The 18,040-nt window shown below is 43.1% G+C and overlaps 1 protein-coding gene across 1 annotated transcript; it reads left to right on the top strand.

Annotated features, from left to right (window-relative positions):
• The first annotated feature begins 6,817 nt into the window (after positions 1–6,817).
• Positions 6,818–13,977, top strand: LOC138974389 (uncharacterized). Its single transcript, XM_070347107.1, has 5 exons — positions 6,818–7,020; positions 7,396–7,897; positions 10,498–10,700; positions 12,087–12,274; positions 13,946–13,977. The coding sequence occupies exons 1-5, from the start codon at positions 6,818–6,820 to the stop codon at positions 13,975–13,977; spliced, it is 1,128 nt and encodes a 375-aa protein (XP_070203208.1).
• The last annotated feature ends 4,063 nt before the right edge of the window (positions 13,978–18,040 follow it).

Raw genomic sequence — 18,040 nt, 5'->3', positions numbered from 1 at the left:
TTCCCCCCAAAATCAGATCTAGCGTCTTTCACAGTCCTTATTTTCCCAAAATTACTGATTGAGGCAAAGCGTAAGTGTTCATTTGAACTTACCTCTACCCATTTTTTTTTTTTTGGGGGGGGGGGCCCTCCACGCGTTTTGGGTTAGGTGTCTTTCACATTTGTTGCGCATTCAGGGAAAATTGTCAATTTGAGACGTAATTAAGAAAGAGAAAAAAAAAGTACTTTCATGAAAGCAGTTCAATCATCTATTATTCATTCGTATATAAACCGAGTTTTAGCTCTGAAAGTTAATTGGTTTAAAGGTTAGTCATAAATTAATGTATACCATAGGTAAGTGTGTTATGTCATAACACAACAGCAAATGCAATCGCCCACAAGAAAAATGCAAATACACACACAAAAAAGATGAAAAAATAAAGCCTTTTTTAAGTCCTATTTCTTGAAAGTAAAACCTCATTTTAAGAAATAAGGCCGTATTGATAAGACCAATAATTATATAGAAATAGGACCTTATTTTGAGAAAATAGGCCTTACGTTCAAGGCATTTTTGTGAATGTTAACCCTTTGTGCCAGCCATATGTTAACTCTAGCCCATGCAATGCCGTGACGGTACCAGCCCTGTCAGATATATTTCTGTCCCACTCTCCAACCTCCCCCACCCCCGTCCACACACTCACACTATAACCCAACACCTTCGTCGTCACGGGTAGGTGCTATAGCCGTTGTGTCCGTGAGCGGGGTGGTTACCCGACTTGTCTGCTGGTTCTCTTCTACACAACATAATGGAGGGGCTGATCTTGTACGACGCTTAGTTTTCCAGATAGGTGTGACATGACGCAGAACAGCACGAACAATCCCTCAAAAATAGAATTCTATTACGTTTGGCAGCAATCTGGGAGGTATCTCTCTGGTAACCTTGAGGTAAATTAGATCTGGGTTGTTCGGTTGAGGCGGTTGGGAAGCAGACAGATTACTTTAATTGAAATTGAATCATTGGCAAAATAAATTAATGCGTATTGAATTCCTAAAGGGGAAGGGATCCTAATATGGAACACTTTTTGTTTCATGCTGATAACTAGCTTGTTTTCTTGCGAAGAAGTTTCATTTTGTGTTTGGTAGTCCTTCTCTCTTAGGTTAACCGTTAGGCCTAATTAGAGTGAAATAGCTTTGATAGACATTCAGTAAAAATCAAATACAGAAAAAATCACAAACGGTTCATATTAGGAGCCTGGGCGCCTAATATGGACCATTGACGCGGCCTTCACGAATCACTGTAAAAAGCCCCCTATACTTCAAAATAACATGATACAACTTAGTGTACAAGTCAGAATTCAAAAATGCTTTAGATTTATTTGTTGAGATAAGAGCATTATTTGAAGCACACCAGGAAACTAAAGAAGAATATCAAAAACAGAGTGAAAATAAGTGAAATTATCAACTTGCACGAAAAGAAGACTTTTTGTTGTATATTTTTTAAATCTCGAGGGCTAGTTATAGGTTATTTCCAGCAAGCTTCTTAATGAATTAATGAAAATAGCCTTTAGCTTTTATTTTCTTCGGTTTGTTGAAGGTGGTCCATATTAGGGGACTCGCACATACTTTGAGATTTTGCAATTATTTTTTGTTTGCAGTAGAAATTCGGGGTCAACACTGCTAAAATGTAGAAATGTGGTCTTAGCTGTCATATATAACAATGTTTGTGTGATAAAAGCTTTGGCTGTGGACAGAAACGAGTTCGTCTAAGGCGGCAAATTTAGAGTGAACGCTGCCAAAAGTGAAAAAAGAGAAAAAGTCCAACGGTTTTGAGATTTGTGTTTCTGCAAGTGTTTTGACATGTGCAAGTTATCCAGAGAGGGTGAATACAGCGAATAAAACTTTTTTGAGCGCTCTAGCGCCGTTAGTTTGTCAGAACAGGAGGTGGTCCATATTAGGAGCCGGTCCATATTAGGAGCAACTAATAATGTTCATAGCACTCCGGCCGTGTTCTTTTTGTTGTCACAACCCGTGTTGTCCGTTATTCCTGGCGACGTAGCAGTATCACAACCTCCCTGTACACATCCGGCATGTCTTCTAATGCCCCTAGAAACCCCCCCCCCCCCCTCCCAGCCCCAACCCCGACAACTTTTTGACGTTCTTAGGAGATCAAGATTGTTAACAATACTTGAAGTAACAACTGTGAAAAGACATAACCTTTTGGAACCTTGTTCATTTAACTGTTACGTCATTTCAAGAAACTGGTGGGTATATAACACCAAACGGATAACCACACTTATGTGGCCACCTTGTTTGTTCATTGAGCTCTTTATCTTAACAATAACAGCCAATTATTTGTATAACAACTTGTGCGTTGGACCTTTGAGCTCTTTACACTTCTTTTGGTTTAATCAATGCTATCATATTGTGTCAGCTGTTATTGTTGCTCGCGGAAATATACAGATTTGTTTCAACAATGTTAGAAAAGCAGCGTTGTGCATTAGGATAGAGTGAGTGATTTTTTGCTCCTGAATAAAATATAACCTGCTTCACTATTAGCATGCAGTTAGAATGTCAATAAGATTTTATTTAGCCGTTGTGCACATCTTACTGATTCAACTGTTTAGGGATTTGTAAAGAGGTCAACTCAATAAATTGTTTAAGCCGTAAACTGAATATAGCTTTTGGATCAAGATTCCACGCAAATAGGTTCAATACGCTAAGAAACACGTCAAAGAAAGTTTTTATCGCTGATGTGATATGTATTAAAAACTGCTGGAAACGGTCAAAACGCTGCTCAACACACAGAGCTCTAGCATGTCCAGACACGAGTGTGTTGATGGCTGCCTTCAGGACTTGCCTGGCGTTTACCCACAAACAGATATCTCAAGCAACTATTATCCGTTATGCACGGTATGGAATTTCTGCTGATTCATGACCATGTACGTGCATAACATTTTGCTAAAACACGGACATTTTGATGGCTTGGTTCTGAATGTATCGGCACCATACGCTGACCTCCCAGGGTGTTTGAATTGATTTCTATGTGTCGGCACCATACGCTGACCTCCCAGGGTGTTTGAATTGATTTCTATGTGTCGGCACCATACGCTGACCTCCCAGGGTGTTTGAATTGATTTCTATGTGTCGGCACCATACGCTGACCTCCCAGGGTGTTTGCATTGATTTCTATGTGTCGGCACCATACGCTGACCTCCCAGGGTGTTTGAATTGATTTCTATGTGTCGGCACCATACGCTGACCTCCCAGGGTGTTTGAATTGATTTCTATGTGTCAGCACCATACGATGACCTCCCTGGGTGTTTGAATTGATTTCTATGTGTCGGCACCATACGCTGACCTCCCTGGGTGTTTGAATTGATTTCTATGTGTCGGCACCATACGCTGACCTCCCTGGGTGTTTGAATTGATTTCTATGTGTCGGCACCATACGCTGACCTCCCTGGGTGTTTGAATTGATTTCTATGTGTCGGCACCATACGCTGACCTCCCAGGGTGTTTGAATTGATTTCTATGTGTCGGCACCATACGCTGACCTCCCAGGGTGTTTGAATTGATTTCTATGTGTCGGCACCATACGCTGACCTCCCAGGGTGTTTGAATAATTGATTTCTATGTGTCGGGACCATACGCTGACCTCCCAGGGTGTTTGAATTGATTTCTATGTATCGGCACCATACGCTGACCTCCCAGGGTGTTTGAATTGATTTCTATGTGTCGGGATCTCTGGTGTGGGAAAGTAGTATCGTGTTCAGATCCGCTACCTTTCCTTTCACCAACACGTGGCTTTGACACAAGATGAATACACTCTTCAAGTCACTGTCTAGAACTCTACGCAAGCCAACAAGCAAGCCAATGGTTGTCGCAGCGATCTGTGTATGGGGACACAAAACGCCAGGTGTGTATGTGTGTCTCTCAAACAGCCGGAGAGGGAGGGGGGCAGAGGGGGGGGGGGGGGCGTACGCCGGTGCATATAGGTACAACTCTTGACTTTGATCCATGTAAGTAGAGGTTACACGCCGAGTCTCAGTGATTATTAAAAATAATGGTCGAAGTTAGCGGATCATAAAAAATGCGAGCTTTAGCGAGCTTTTTCATGACCGCGAACTGAGACCATTATTTTTTATAATCACTGAGACGAGGTGTGTAACCTCTTTATTCCTCCTTTCTTCAGTTATTCAAAGAAAAGAGGAGTTTTTTTTGCGAAAGTTTGATCGAATCCTATTCACTCAACCAGTCAACCTGCGCAGGCGATCGATTAATGCGCGGTTGTATAGTTCCGTGCAAATCATTCCATTCTGTTAACACTTCTTGTCAGTTTTCCTATTTTGGACTAAAATCAAGTACACAGAAATGCTGTTATTCTGCTGTGGCGGCAAAGGCAGATATTGTGTGTTCTGTATATTATGTTTTGGTATCGCCTAAGATAATGTTCTTTCGTCAAATGGGACTAGCAGACGAACTTTTGCACCCGTGTATGAAGTTCAGTTTTCTGGGGAAAATAGTGTATGAAACCGCTTTATGTTGTTTAAATTAATGAGATGTGTGCATTTGGTTGCGTGTGATCTGTTTATTAAATGAAATATTGTTGAAAACTGACCGTCGGATTGCAGTCTGTTGTCGAAGAAACTGAGTGAAAAGAAGGGGAACTACTCTTGTCGCTAGACAAAGTATGAGTTACTTGCCTTGCGGGAAATTGCTTGTGATGAACGTTTGAGCACGGCAAATCTAGATTCAGAAAACAACCGAACTCATGGATTTTATATGAAGATTCATGTGTTCAGGCCTGTAGTTGTTAATTTAAATGCGGTATGTTTGTATTGTTTGCTCCAGAGATGTATACTTCGTACGTTAGAGCGTTCGGAACTTTTCAGTCGCAAAAAGTAGTACCGAAACAGAACAGCTTCTCAACCCATTGCACTATCGAGGATTCAGGCTGTTGCTGGGTCGTTATTTGTTTGGTTGCTGGGTCATTATCGAAAAATAACTACCCCTACAAGTTTACAGAGGTAAAGAAGCAGAGGGGGGAATAAGGACCATTTTCCCGCGGTTTGCGATGCAAGTCGAAGCGCATAACCACGTCTTGTGTAACATCTTTTGTATACATAGACACTAGTGTGCTTGTGTGGAACCTGTACAAAGATCAGTGTAACACGTGTTGTGTTGGGCTGAGGACTGTGAACTGTAGCGTTACAACTACACAGTACAGTGCTGTACAAGGATCAGTGTAACACGTGTTGTTGTGTTGGGCTAAGGATCGAATGTGAACTGTAGCGTTACAACTACAAGACACCATGCAGTGAAACAAAGAGATTGCATTTTGTGAAACTTTGTGTTGCACTGAACATCTTCAGAGCTGTGTCTCAACACCACAGGTAAGTCAGTTTTGTCCTACTGCAACAACACAAACATACACAAACACACATGTATACACAAATATGCAAATGCCCACACACACACTCACACAATAAAAAGGTAAGTAGGCCTTTATTTGTGGAAGTAAGCTTTATTACTTGCAAGTAAGAAATGATTTTAAGAATTAAGGTCTTATTTCTAAGACCTTGTTTGAAGAAATAAGGCTTTTTTAAGAAAAAAAGTTATCATTTTTAACCCTCCGTGCCAGCCACACTGTTTCCTCAGCACAACGCCGTCACAGGTGGGTGTTAGCCGTTGTGGCAACGAACGAGATCGGTTACCAGCCGTGTCAGATATATTTCTGGTCCACTGTATACCCTCCCCAACCCCTGTCCACACCAACCCCTGTCGACACACACACACACACACACACATACACACACATACACACACACACACACACACACACACACACACACACACACACACACACACACACACACACACACAAACAGGGAATTATTTTTCTTAAAAGTGCAAGTTTTATATGCCTTTTATTTGAAAGTAACCTTGTGCCCATATCTGCTGAACAGTAGGAATTGTGTGTGAAATCATAAATTGTACACCAAAACAATCATTACAAATAAATTATTGTTTTTTGTTTGTTTTGTTTTTTACCAGCAAAGATGTTTGAATTGGATATAATGCCATGAACACAGACTTCCTTACAGCTTCGTAGCACAGGTCTGTGTTTGACATGAAAGTGAGGACGTATTTAACAGACATCAATCAAATAACTCTTGTGGGTGGCAAGTCAACAATTAACCGTGTCTACTTGAATAACATTTTGGAGAAAAACATATAGCTGCTATAATGGTATGTCAGTTATTAATAGACTGAAATACATTTGAATGATTTTGTTCTTAAAATCTCCGACTTTTCTAACAATCCGCGCTCACCGTTAGATAGTCCACGCACAAACACAATGAGTCTTCGGTAGTCTGGCTTCCATACTCAAGGCGATGTATCAACATTGGGCAGCTCATTCCGTGGTGTACAAGTTATTACACTGGTAACACGACAGCAGGGGAAAAACACACTAAAACATCATGCTAAGTCACTGTTATAATAATCTGCATCGTCTGGTCTGAGCTGTTCAACACCGAGTGTGAATGTCACCTGTGTGGTGGTCTGCGTCTTTCTACAGTTCAAAAAAAATAAATAATGATGTCATTTTTATGTCATACCAAAGGTCAACGCTTGCCATTTGAGCCTAGCTATACACACAGCTGCAGTCAGATGTCGACAGGTCTAGAACAGTGTGATCAGTCACATAGTGGTTTGAACGCTGTCGATCTTTATTCGGCCTGCTTGTGCAGAATATTATATGTTTCTGTATTTCGGTTTCTTGTTCTCTTATTTCTGTATTTTACAGTTTCCTAGACGAGATACTTTTATCCCGCATCATGGCGAGACCCAACAGTGGTGAGGACACCCGTGACAACTTGGTGGACATTGTTAAACAGCTGTACCCTGACGCTCTCACCCGCACCTCTGTTGTTCCCCCGCTCCACCTTGCCCGGGTGCCTTATAACAAGGTCAGAGTACCAGGTACTGATCAGGAAGTGCTTGTGCGGGGATATAGCTCAGTTGGTAGCGCGCTGGATTTGTATTCAGTTGGCCGCTGTCAGCGTGAGTTCGATCCCAGGTTCGGCGGAAATTTATTTCAGAGTCAACTTTGTGTGCAGACTCTCTTCGGTGTCCGAACCCTCCCCCCGTTTACACTACATTGGGTGTGCACGTTAAAGATCCCACGATTGACAAAAGGGTCTTTCCTGGCAAAATTGCTTAGGCACAGTTAATAATTGTCTACCTATACCCGTGTGACTTGGAATAATAGGCCGTGAAAGGTAAATATGCGCCGAAATGGCTGCAGTCTACTGGCCGTATAAAATGTCATCTCACACGGCATCACTGCAGAGCGCCTAGAACTGTACCCACGGAATATGCGCGATATAAGCGTCATTGATTGATTGATTGAAAGTGAGCAGCTTCAGCAGCAGCAGGGCAACATTCAGGCAGACTTGGCACAGCAGCACGTGCTGCACAACTTGCAGCAACTCGGAGATTCCGGAAATGAGGTCATGTTCGTGGTGTCCGAGCTCAACTTTAAGGACTACCTCAACAAGCCGTTCTACGCCAAACACACAGGCAAGCTCCCAAAGCCAGCAACCTTACCTAAGGAGCTTCGGCATCACGGGAAGCAGGGAGACTTTGACATCCTGGTGATTCACCGACAGTATGGTATCCTGATCGGAGAAATCAAGTCTGTCGGTAAGACCGAGGCAAGCCGAGCGGACACTGAGGTGGTCAAGGTTATTGCCAAGGCGGTCAAGCAGCTGGACAAGTGTGAGGTGCACGCCAGACACATGGTCAGTGACATCGCTCCCGGCCTGACTGTGAGGAAGACTCTCTTCCTACCCTACGTCAGCCAAGCTCAGCTACAGCGGATTCTGCATGATGAGAACAATTCCGAGTTACAACAGGTCAGAGAGAGAGAGACAGAGACACAGACAGACAGACAGACAGACAGACAGACAGACACACAGACAGACAGACAGACAGATCGATATACAGAAAAATTGAGAAACAGTAAAAGCGAGAGAGAGAGCTGAGAGAGAGAGAGAGCTGAGAGAGAGAGAGAGAGCTGAGAGAGAGCTGAGATAGAGAGAGAGAGAGAGCTGAGAAAGAGAGAGAGATTAAGAGAGAGAGAGAGAGGGGGAGAGAGAGAGAGAGCTGAGAGAGACAGAGAGAGAGAGACAGAGAGAGAGGGAAAGAGAGAGAGAGAGAGAGCTGAGAGAGAGCTGAGATAGAGAGAGAGAGAGAGCTGAGAAAGAGAGAGAGATTAAGAGAGAGAGAGAGAGAGAGAATACGAATACAAAAGTTTAATTGCTATAGGCCATCGGCCCCTTGCAATCAATCAATGACGCAATGGGGATATTGCACATCACGCGCAACGAAGGTATGGTACACAAAAAAAAACGGGTGGAAAACCGAACCCGGAATTAGTATCCACTTGGTCACATCCAAGTCGACAGTGTCTTTAGTCTGAGACCAATGTCAATGTGATTTTTGTTTGTTTGTTTGTTTAACGCCCAGCCGACCACGAAGGGCCATATCAGGGCGGTGCTGCTTTGACATTTAACGTGCGCCACACACAAGACAGAAGTCGCAGCACAGGCTTCATGTCTCACCAAGTCACATTATTCTGACACCGGACCAACCAGTCCTAGCACTAACCCCATAATGCCAGACGCCAGGCGGAGCAGCCACTAGATTGCCAATTTTAAAGTCTTAGGTATGACCCGTCCGGGGTTCGAACCCACGACCTCCCGATCACGGAGCGGACGCCTTACCACTAGGCCAACCGTGCCGGTCATGTCAATGTGATCGATCGCGAATAACGATGCTGTTTATATCAACACAGAGGCAGAGACATTCACAGTCTTTCTCCAGTCTCGAGGAATGTTCGTATTACACGCACATAGTCATGCAAGTCTGTGTTTAGTTGCTCAATTTCTTCCTTGAGGCGGACCCTGTTCACCTGCTGCCCTCTCCGTAGGTAAAGCATGTCCCGTCTCATGTCCTCCGAAGCTGTTTCTGCTGCCACTGGTATTACGTCATACGTTCTGGTTTTAAACATTTCACAGTCAAACACTAGAATACAATCGTCACTTTCAGCAAGCAGCGTTTTCTTGCCACCTTTGGTCTGACATACTATTTTCTCAAACCTATTGTTCCTGAACGTAGATTTCAGCTTTGTTTTCTTGTTCTCAGGCAGCGTTGAAAGTATATCGAACAACGGAGCTTCCTTTGCCCCAACTTCAGAAGATTGGTTGGCGGTGTCAGTGTTTTCAGGCACACAAGACAGGCTTACTTGTTTGTTGATACACAGCGTGCTATCTGGGTCACAGGGCCGGATCTGGGGGGGGGGGGGGGGGGTTCCTGGGCCCTTCCCCCAACTCCCTTAGTTTATTTCACTGAAGTATAGTGTCATTGTTCACCATAATACAACATCTCTCATACCACTTTATTCCAGATGTTGTAATCATTGCTTGTTTGCTTGAATTTAAGTATTCAAAGTAAAGAGTCCTGTCAGACTTATTTACTAGGCATATATGTCTTTGGGATTATTCCACTGAACCACTATGGTAAATGAATATCTGAAGTATTTTGTTACTGTTGAAAATGTGTAATTTTGATTCCCAGTTGCAAGGAAAGACCAAAAAATGACCTCACAAATGCAACATTTTCTCGGATTAAGCCTCCCAGACCCCCAGCGGGGCGTTGCCCCTGAACCCCACCGGGGCCTCGGCGGCCCCTGGACCCCTGCCTTCAGTTGGAACCCTCCCCCCCCCCACCTCAAACGGACTTGGTCCGGCCCTGGGTCAGGTGTGTCGTCATTCATGCGTGAAGCAAGCTCTGCGGCATTCACAGGGGCGAGCATTGTCACAGTGGAATGTGGTGGGGGGTGGACAAGCTAGGGTCACTGGCACGTGCTCCACGGCGTGAACTGACATCAACATGGACGCTATTTCTGGTTTGACCTAGATCAGACTTATTGAGTACACACTGGTTAATATTATTTTCCTCGCTCTGATGGTTTGCATCAATTTGAGCTGTAAACTGAACATTGTTTCTGTTCACGCCTACCTTGGGACTGTGCTGTTCTGCTCTTTGTTGGTCTCTTCTTTGTTGGGCTGGTGGCTTGCGTCTCCATGCACCGGTCGGTGCGGGTGTCATGGCGAAACCCCGGTCTGTCCTTGTCATTTCTTAAGCGGAGAACGAACACTGCTCCTTCATCTGTTCCGGTCACCTTCCACGACGTCACCGTGTTTTTGCACAGTAAGGTGGATAAGATGTCTTCTGCAGCGATAGGAAATCCTACGACTGGCATTTTGGAGTTAAAAACGCTGATAATTCAGGAGCTCAAAAAACGTGTGTTGCTCCTTTGGCACGCCGGACACGAGCGAGAGAGAGAGAGAGAGAGAGAGAGAGAGAGAGAGAGAGAGAGAGAGAGAGAGAGAGAGAGAGAGAGAGACGTGGTGTGTCACGCAATTTTACCACAAGCCTTTGTACATTGCAGGTGGTGTGTCAGAGCCTGGGTGCAGCCAATACAGCGGAGGCCATACAGCTGTGCTGTTGCTCTGACCAATTGTCCCAGCCTGCATCGTACTGGCATGTGACACCCGCCGTGTTATCACAGCTGAGCACCTGGTGGCAACACAGGATGACTTGTGCAGTGGACACTCGGCTCACTGATCAACTTTACCTGGACATCGTGGCCAGGTGAGATAAATGACATCATGTCAAATATCTCACTGTGCTTGAGCAATGTTGTGTTTTTTGTTATTTAAGTATTAAAGCCCCACTCTGCCTCACATGCGGTTTACAGAACGATGACTTCATTCACTAAAACATACTACACTGATTGGACACACTCACAATAGCATTCAACAACATTAAATGCCACTTATAGACCTCTTGAACTGCTATTTAGCGCGCGTAAACCACACGCCAGTTCTCGTGGTTTATCCAACCGCCGAGCCATCGGGGCTCCGTGTGACCCACTTTTTCATACATGATCAATTGAGTGGTTTGCGCTTTCAATCATACTCTATATATATGCAAAAGCATGTTATTGTGCACCTCTGAATTTAAAATACAACAAACGACTGACAGTGACACAAAACAGAGTGAAGGCGCCTTAAAAAAAACTAGCGGTTTGCGGTTTACCAAAAATTCGTCTGCTTTGGCAATGATAAAAACAGCTACTTTGATGTGATAGTCGCCCTGTGGCGATAGTACGTTAGTATGCAGGCAATACTCAATCTAGACTGGCACAGCAACAACCCGTATAAAAATGTTTGAAGTCTTAGTCGACAAGCATCTTATAAAGGGGAAAGTTGTATCGTTGACAGTAATCCTACTTCCCTGTCACCATTAGAAAAAAGCTGCAATTTAAAACTTTTAAAACTTCGAACTGAACTGACTTTGTCTTGATGATAAAAGAATTCTTTCGTGTTTTAACAATTTTTGTCTCACAAACTGTCAATTTATTATTTAGATTATAAAAGTTAGGTCTAGCACCACAAAGAGGCGTCTGATTCAAATGGTACTATCGGCACAAAATATATCTTTTGAAAATTGTCTTGCTCTCAATGAAAAGCAGCCAGGATGTTTGTAAGCGGCAAGATGGAAGTATGTTTGTACAGTCTGTAAAAGATCGGGGAGCTCTGTGATCAGAAACAGATGGTTTACGGGAGGCGGAGGGTGGCTTTAAGCTATCATTTATCAATCGTTGGTCTTATCTTAAGGACAAGGATACGGATAAGATTTTATATAGTCCTGTGAGGTTACCCTCACTGGAGAAAGCGAGCTTCCATACAGTGTTCGACGCTAACCATTTATTTGTTTTACTGCATGCCCATAATTATTCATGTTTCCAAGCCCTGAGACTTTCGCTGTGAACTTGGGTTCTTTATCGTTCGCATGCGTGCACACGGGGTGTTCTGCACAAAGTTGACTCTTTGAAATAAATCCCTCGCCGAACATGGGGATCGAATCCACGCCGATAGTGACAACAGGTTTTGAAGCCAGCTCCGCTACCGACTTAGCTATTTCAACGGCTGTTGTGTGTTCTGTTTTTGTATTTTGTTTTGTTTTCAATTACAGGTTCGTTGGACCGGCCACCACGGTGTCTGTCCCCTGCTACAACAACGTTCGTGTGGAGGTGCGGACTGCAGGACAGGCGGTGGCGGAACTGGGGCGGAGGCTGGCACTTCTGGTTCTGACCCTGCAACAGCTGGACCTGATGAACCGAGATCCGCCACGGGTATGCATTACGGGAGCGCCAGGAACAGGTGACAATCTCACAGCTTCTTTCCCCAGATTGTTTGTTTCTTATTTTGTGTGTTTTTATATTTAGTCAAGTTTTGACTAAATATTTTAACGTAGAGGGGGGAATCGAGACGAGGGTGTGGTGTATGTGTGTGTGTGTGTGTGTGTGTGTGTGTGTGTGTGTCTGTCTGTCTGTCTGTCTGTGTGTGTGTGTGTGTGTAGAGCGATTCAGACCAAACTACTGGACCGATCTTTATGAAATTTGACATGAGAGTTCCTGGGTATGATATCTCAGACGTTTTTTTCATTTTTTTGATAAATGTCTTTGATGACGTCATATCCGGCTTTTCGTGAAAGTTGAGGCGGCACTGTCACGCTCTCATTTTTCAATCAAATTGATTGAAATTTTGGTCAAGTAATTTCCGACGAAGCGCGGACTTCGGTATTGCATTTCAGCTTGGTGGCTTAAAAATTAATTAATGACTTTGGTCATTAAAAATCTGAAAATTGTAAAAAAACAAAAACATTTATAAAACGATCCAAATTTACGTTCATCTTATTCTTCATCATTTTCTGATTCCAAAAACATATAAATATGTTATATTTGGATTAAAAACAAGCTCTGAAAATTAAAAATATAATCGAGACGAGGGTCGTGGTGTGTGTGTGTGTGTGTGTGTGTGTGTGTGTGTGTGTGTGTGTGTGTGTGTGTGTGTGTGTGTGTGTGTGTGTGTGTGTGTAGAGCGATTCAGACTAAACTACTGGGCCGATCTTTATGAAATTTGACATGAGAGTTCCTGGGTATGATATCCCCGGACGTTTTTTTCATTTTTTCGATAAATACCTTTGATGACGTCATATCTGGCTTTTTGTAAAAGTTGAGGCGGCACTGTCACACCCTCATTTTTCAATTAAATTGATTGAAATTTTGGCAAAGCAATCTTCGACAAAGGCCGGGGTTTGGTATTGCATTTCAGCTTGGTGGCTTAAAAACTAATGAGTGAGTTTGGTCATTAAAAATCGGAAACTTGTAATTAAAATTATATTTTTATTAAACGATCCAAAAACAATTTCATCTTATTCTTCGTCATTTTCTGATTCCAAAAACATATACATATGTTATATTTGGATTAAAAACAATCTCTGAAAATTAAAAATATAAAAATTATGATCAAAATTAAATTTCCGAAATCGATTTAAAAACTATTTCATCTTATTCCCTGTCGGTTCCTGATTCCAAAAACATATAGATATGATATGTTTGGATTAAAAACACGCTCAGAAAGTTAAAACGAAGAGAGGTACAGTAAAGCGTGCTATGAAGCACAGCGCAACCGCTGCCGCGCCAAACAGGCTCGTCACTTTCACTGCCTTTTGCACTAGCGGCGGACTACGTTCAGTTTCATTCTGTGAGTTCGACAGCTTGACTAAATGTAGTAATTTCGCCTTACGCGACTTGTTTTTGTTTCATGCTGATAACTAGCTTGTTTTCTTGCGAAGTCGTTTCGTTTTGTGTTTGGTAGTTCTTCTCTCTTAGTCTTATGTTAACCGTTCGGCCTAATAAGTAATCAGAGTGAATTAGCTTTGATAGACATTCAGCTAAAATGAAATCACAAACGGTCTATATTAGGAGCCTGGGCGCCCATTATGTACCAGAGAAGAAGCTTCACGAATCACTGTATAACATGATACAGGGAAGAACAGTCCTGGGCCTACGAAGACTTAGTTGGAGCATCAAGGGAGACTATCCATTATGCTTTCGGGATGTGTGACCTCTTATGGACCCTTGAACGTGTGTATGGAACACTGATCTGAAAATAATGGATAGCGCACAGCCAATCAAACAGCGTAACCAGAGTGCCGCCATCTTACTGCACCGTACCACACTGACAAATAGGTCAAAGGGAAATAATTGTAGTTTCGAGAGTTGACAGCAGTCTTCTTTCGCTGTATCGAACGGTGTCCCAAGATGGCGGATCCGGTGGCGTCAATGTTTCGATAGCCAATAAGAAGGGACGCGCTATCCATATTATTATGTTTTAGATCAGTGGTATGGAAGCATTGTAGGTGGCAAACATCCATAAGCACTGATTGTTTATTCCAAATTGCGATGCGTGGTAGTATGTGCATCAATACAACCACGACTATTAGAACAATGAAGAGGGGTTCTTGACAACTACATATCATTACTGTTGACAATGTATGGCGTTATCTTTACATGCACTAACAGCACATTGCCGACACTAGTAAGTTCAAAGCAAATCTGGAGGTAGCTGTCAGTCGTCACTTCGCATGGATTGTAAAACCTATATAATATCGTCACGCTCATAAGAAAAATACCTATTCCAGTGTCAGGCATTTCTGAAGTGAAACTACAGGGGAAGCTACTGGAAGGGTATCTATCATGTGTTAGAGAGTACAAACTCTCAGACCAACGGAAACCATTGCCACGGTAACGTAAGCAAAACTGCCGATCTCGTTTCTTGAGTTAGGCACTTTTTCTTTATGATACCGGAAGACTTGTTTTGATAATGTGACGGTATGCAAAAGCTCTTTGTGGGTTGTTATGCAGTTTTGCTGATTAAAAAAGTTGCTGTCAGCACTTTATCTCACGTGAACGTGGTAACAGCTCCAGATAGGCAATGTGCAACTCATAACTAGAATGCGATAGGCAGATTGTTCAGAAACCAAAGAAAGTTTTTTGAGTTTTTCTCAAAACATCAAAAAATGACATAGGCAATTATCTTATGAGCGTGACTATATTGTAAAAGACCTGGTAGGAATTAATAGCTGCCTGGCAAACTACTATCAGTATTAAGGCGATCTAAACAACGAAGTGACTGTGGAGAGATGGAAGGTGAGTATTAAGGAGCGCAGGACAGACAAGTCAGCAGGGCCGGACTACCGGGGGGGTTATGGGGGTTGCGCAACCCCCCCCCTAGCCTAAACATGTACCTTACTTATTTAATTTTTTTTTTATTATTGCTTATTTTATGCCGTTTCATGCAAGGAGCGACCATTTTCCTATCTCAGAATATGACCTACCCGTCAGCTTCAGGGGGCTTCGCCCCCTGACCCCCACAACGAGGGGGGGGTTCTAGGGTTTCCGGACCCCCCCCCAGCCAAAAAATAAAAATATTGAATGAGGTATGCATTTCTTTATTTTACATTGAGTTTCAATTTTTGGGGTATTAATCAGTGACAAAATCTGCTGCCTGAAACTGGTAATGATCATCCTCAGAATGCACCAGATTGCACCATTTTGCATCCTTTTTTTCAAAATTTTCCGGGGGGGCATGCCCCCGGACCCCCCTAGCAAGCTAGGCGCTTCGCGCCTTCACACCCATATCTTCACAATATACTTTTGAAAAAAACCAGTCATAAAATGAACTGATCCGCCCCTGCCGCCAGGGGGGACATCCCCCTGGGCCACCACTGGCAACCCCCCCCCCTCCTCTTCGCCTAGTCCGGCCCTGGTCAGTACCTGTGTGACATGTGTGAGATGGAAGGTGAGTATTAAGGAGCGCAGGACAGACAAGTCAGTACCTGTGTAACATGTGTGAGATGGAAGGTGAGTATTAAGGAGCGCAGGACAGACAAGTCAGTACCTGTGTAACATGTGTAAGATGGAAGGTGAGTATTAAGGAGCGCAGGACAGACAAGTCAGTACCTGTGTGACATGTGTGAGATGGAAGGTGAGTATTAAGGAGCGCAGGACAGACAAGTCAGTACCTGTGTAACATGTGTGAGATGGAAGGTGAGTATTAAGGAGCGCAGGACAGACAAGTCAGTACCTGTGTAACATGTGTGAGATGGAAGGTGAGTATTAAGGAGCGCAGGACAGACAAGTCAGTACCTGTGTGACATGTGTGAGATGGAAGGTGAGTATTAAGGAGCGCAGGACAGACAAGTCAGTACCTGTGTGACATGTGTGAGATGGAAGGTGAGTATTAAGGAGCGCAGGACAGACAAGTCAGTACCTGTGTGACATGTGTGAGATGGAAGGTGAGTATTAAGGAACGCAGGACAGACAAGTCAGTACCTGTGTAACATGTGTGAGATGGAAGGTGAGTATTAAGGAACGCAGGACAGACAAGTCAGTACCTGTGTAACATGTGTGAGATGGAAGGTGAGTATTAAGGAGCGCAGGACAGACAAGTCAGTACCTGTGTAACATGTGTGAGATGGAAGGTGAGTATTAAGGAGCGCAGGACAGACAAGTCAGTACCTGTGTAACATGTGTAAGCCTGAGACTAGAGTTTTTTTTGTTTTTTTTTAGCTATCAAAATGTACCATCTTAAATTCATATCTGCCAATATGCAATACATATGGCACAATCCTGTACATTGAGAGTAGATAACGTTTCAAACTTGACAGCCCAAGAGACAAATAGAAGACAGAACAAGAACAGAAGAACAAGAACAAGAACAATAATTTAATCCGCCATATAGCATACACGCCATTGGTATTTGTCCTGGTGTGAAAACACTCATACATCCATAAGCTCCTTGCATCTACCATACAATCATATATCCCATGACCTCCCTTCTTTGTCTCTGTTACTTCAGTATGGGTATATATGTTGTATTTTTATAGCTCAATAAATACATCATGGACTCCAAAAAATATATGATAGTGCAGATTCCGATTTGGGCAAAGGACTACTTTCCTCCCGACCTTTGACCTCGCGCCGAACAATGTGACACATTTGTATGAAGTTCTAAAATCGTATTGCACGGCTCAGAAAACCATATCAGTTGCACGCAAAAATGAATCTCAGAACTGATCTGATGTATGAGATGCAATAAGCAAAAGTTTCTTTCATTATGAAAGCAATGCAGGTCGAAAAAATCGAACATTCAACTTACAAGATATATAACCAGATGCTAGCGAACCAAAACAAAAACACGAGTACCCTCCCCTTGCATCGTTAGCAGACGACTTTTGAGAATCTGTCGGTAGTGTGTTTTGGTGTGCGCCTTCAGCTATCAAACATCGGCTGTTTCACGTGTTTTGCGAGCAAGTCTACTCTTTTGCCTGGCTCTGCAGTAAGTCCACATATTTTTCCGTAATCCAGTCATATTCCTTCAAAATGCAATCAATCGGCGGTGACAGACGTGTCGGTCGCGTTTTCCTCACACCATACCAGTTTAAGTTCATCCATGCAAACACACTCGCAAAACAGTTTATCACGTAGATACATTTCAAATAGGGAGCAAATGGTTAAATCTAAACCTACATATTTGTTCCCTAAAATTTGCTTCTCTGTCAATAAGCCTAATTACACACGTTCGAGAAAAACAACGTGGAATCGATTCTGAATCGAGTAAGCCAAATGGGTCCCAAACCCGTTTCGCCCGTTCTGCCGACCTGAAACGCAAAACAAAAGAATTGTGCGCTTCAACTAAATTAATTTCTATTCGACTTCATTACTTTCTTGCAACTTATGAACCTTTACTTAAAGCTTTTAAATGGTCTGAAAGTAGTGTTACCGCGTACTTATCGATGCACTCATTCGTTTTATTTTTTCAGCGACGGTCACTTAGTTTAAGGTTGCAAAAGGGCTAAGTCTCGCTGGCAACAGTTTTACCCTGCACAGATCGCAACAGTGCCGCTAGTAGTCTACACTTTGTGTTTGATGGTAGAATGGGATATACAGATTACAACACTCGTGGTTTTTTATATGGCTTGTATTTCAGTCAAGACCCAGCGGGAATATCAATCGAGAGCCACTCGCCAGAGGCTCGTGTCTCCCGATGATATTCATCCGCTGGGTCTTGACTGAAATA

This window comes from Littorina saxatilis, linkage group LG8 (assembly GCF_037325665.1).
Source record: "Littorina saxatilis isolate snail1 linkage group LG8, US_GU_Lsax_2.0, whole genome shotgun sequence".
Classification (NCBI taxonomy): domain Eukaryota; kingdom Metazoa; phylum Mollusca; class Gastropoda; order Littorinimorpha; family Littorinidae; genus Littorina; species Littorina saxatilis.
The sequence above is the reverse complement of the archived record's forward strand: the minus strand, read 5'-3'. Positions and strand labels throughout refer to the sequence as shown.

Coding starts and splice junctions, on each gene's coding strand:
- LOC138974389 (XM_070347107.1), top strand. CDS start 6,818: ATGGCGAGACCCAACAGTGGTGAGGACACCCGTGACAACTTGGTGGAC. Junction 7,021..7,395: donor GTTGGTAGCGCGCTGGATTT/GTATTCAGTTGG, acceptor ATTGATTGAAAG/TGAGCAGCTTCAGCAGCAGC. Junction 10,701..12,086: donor TACCTGGACATCGTGGCCAG/GTGAGATAAATG, acceptor TTTCAATTACAG/GTTCGTTGGACCGGCCACCA.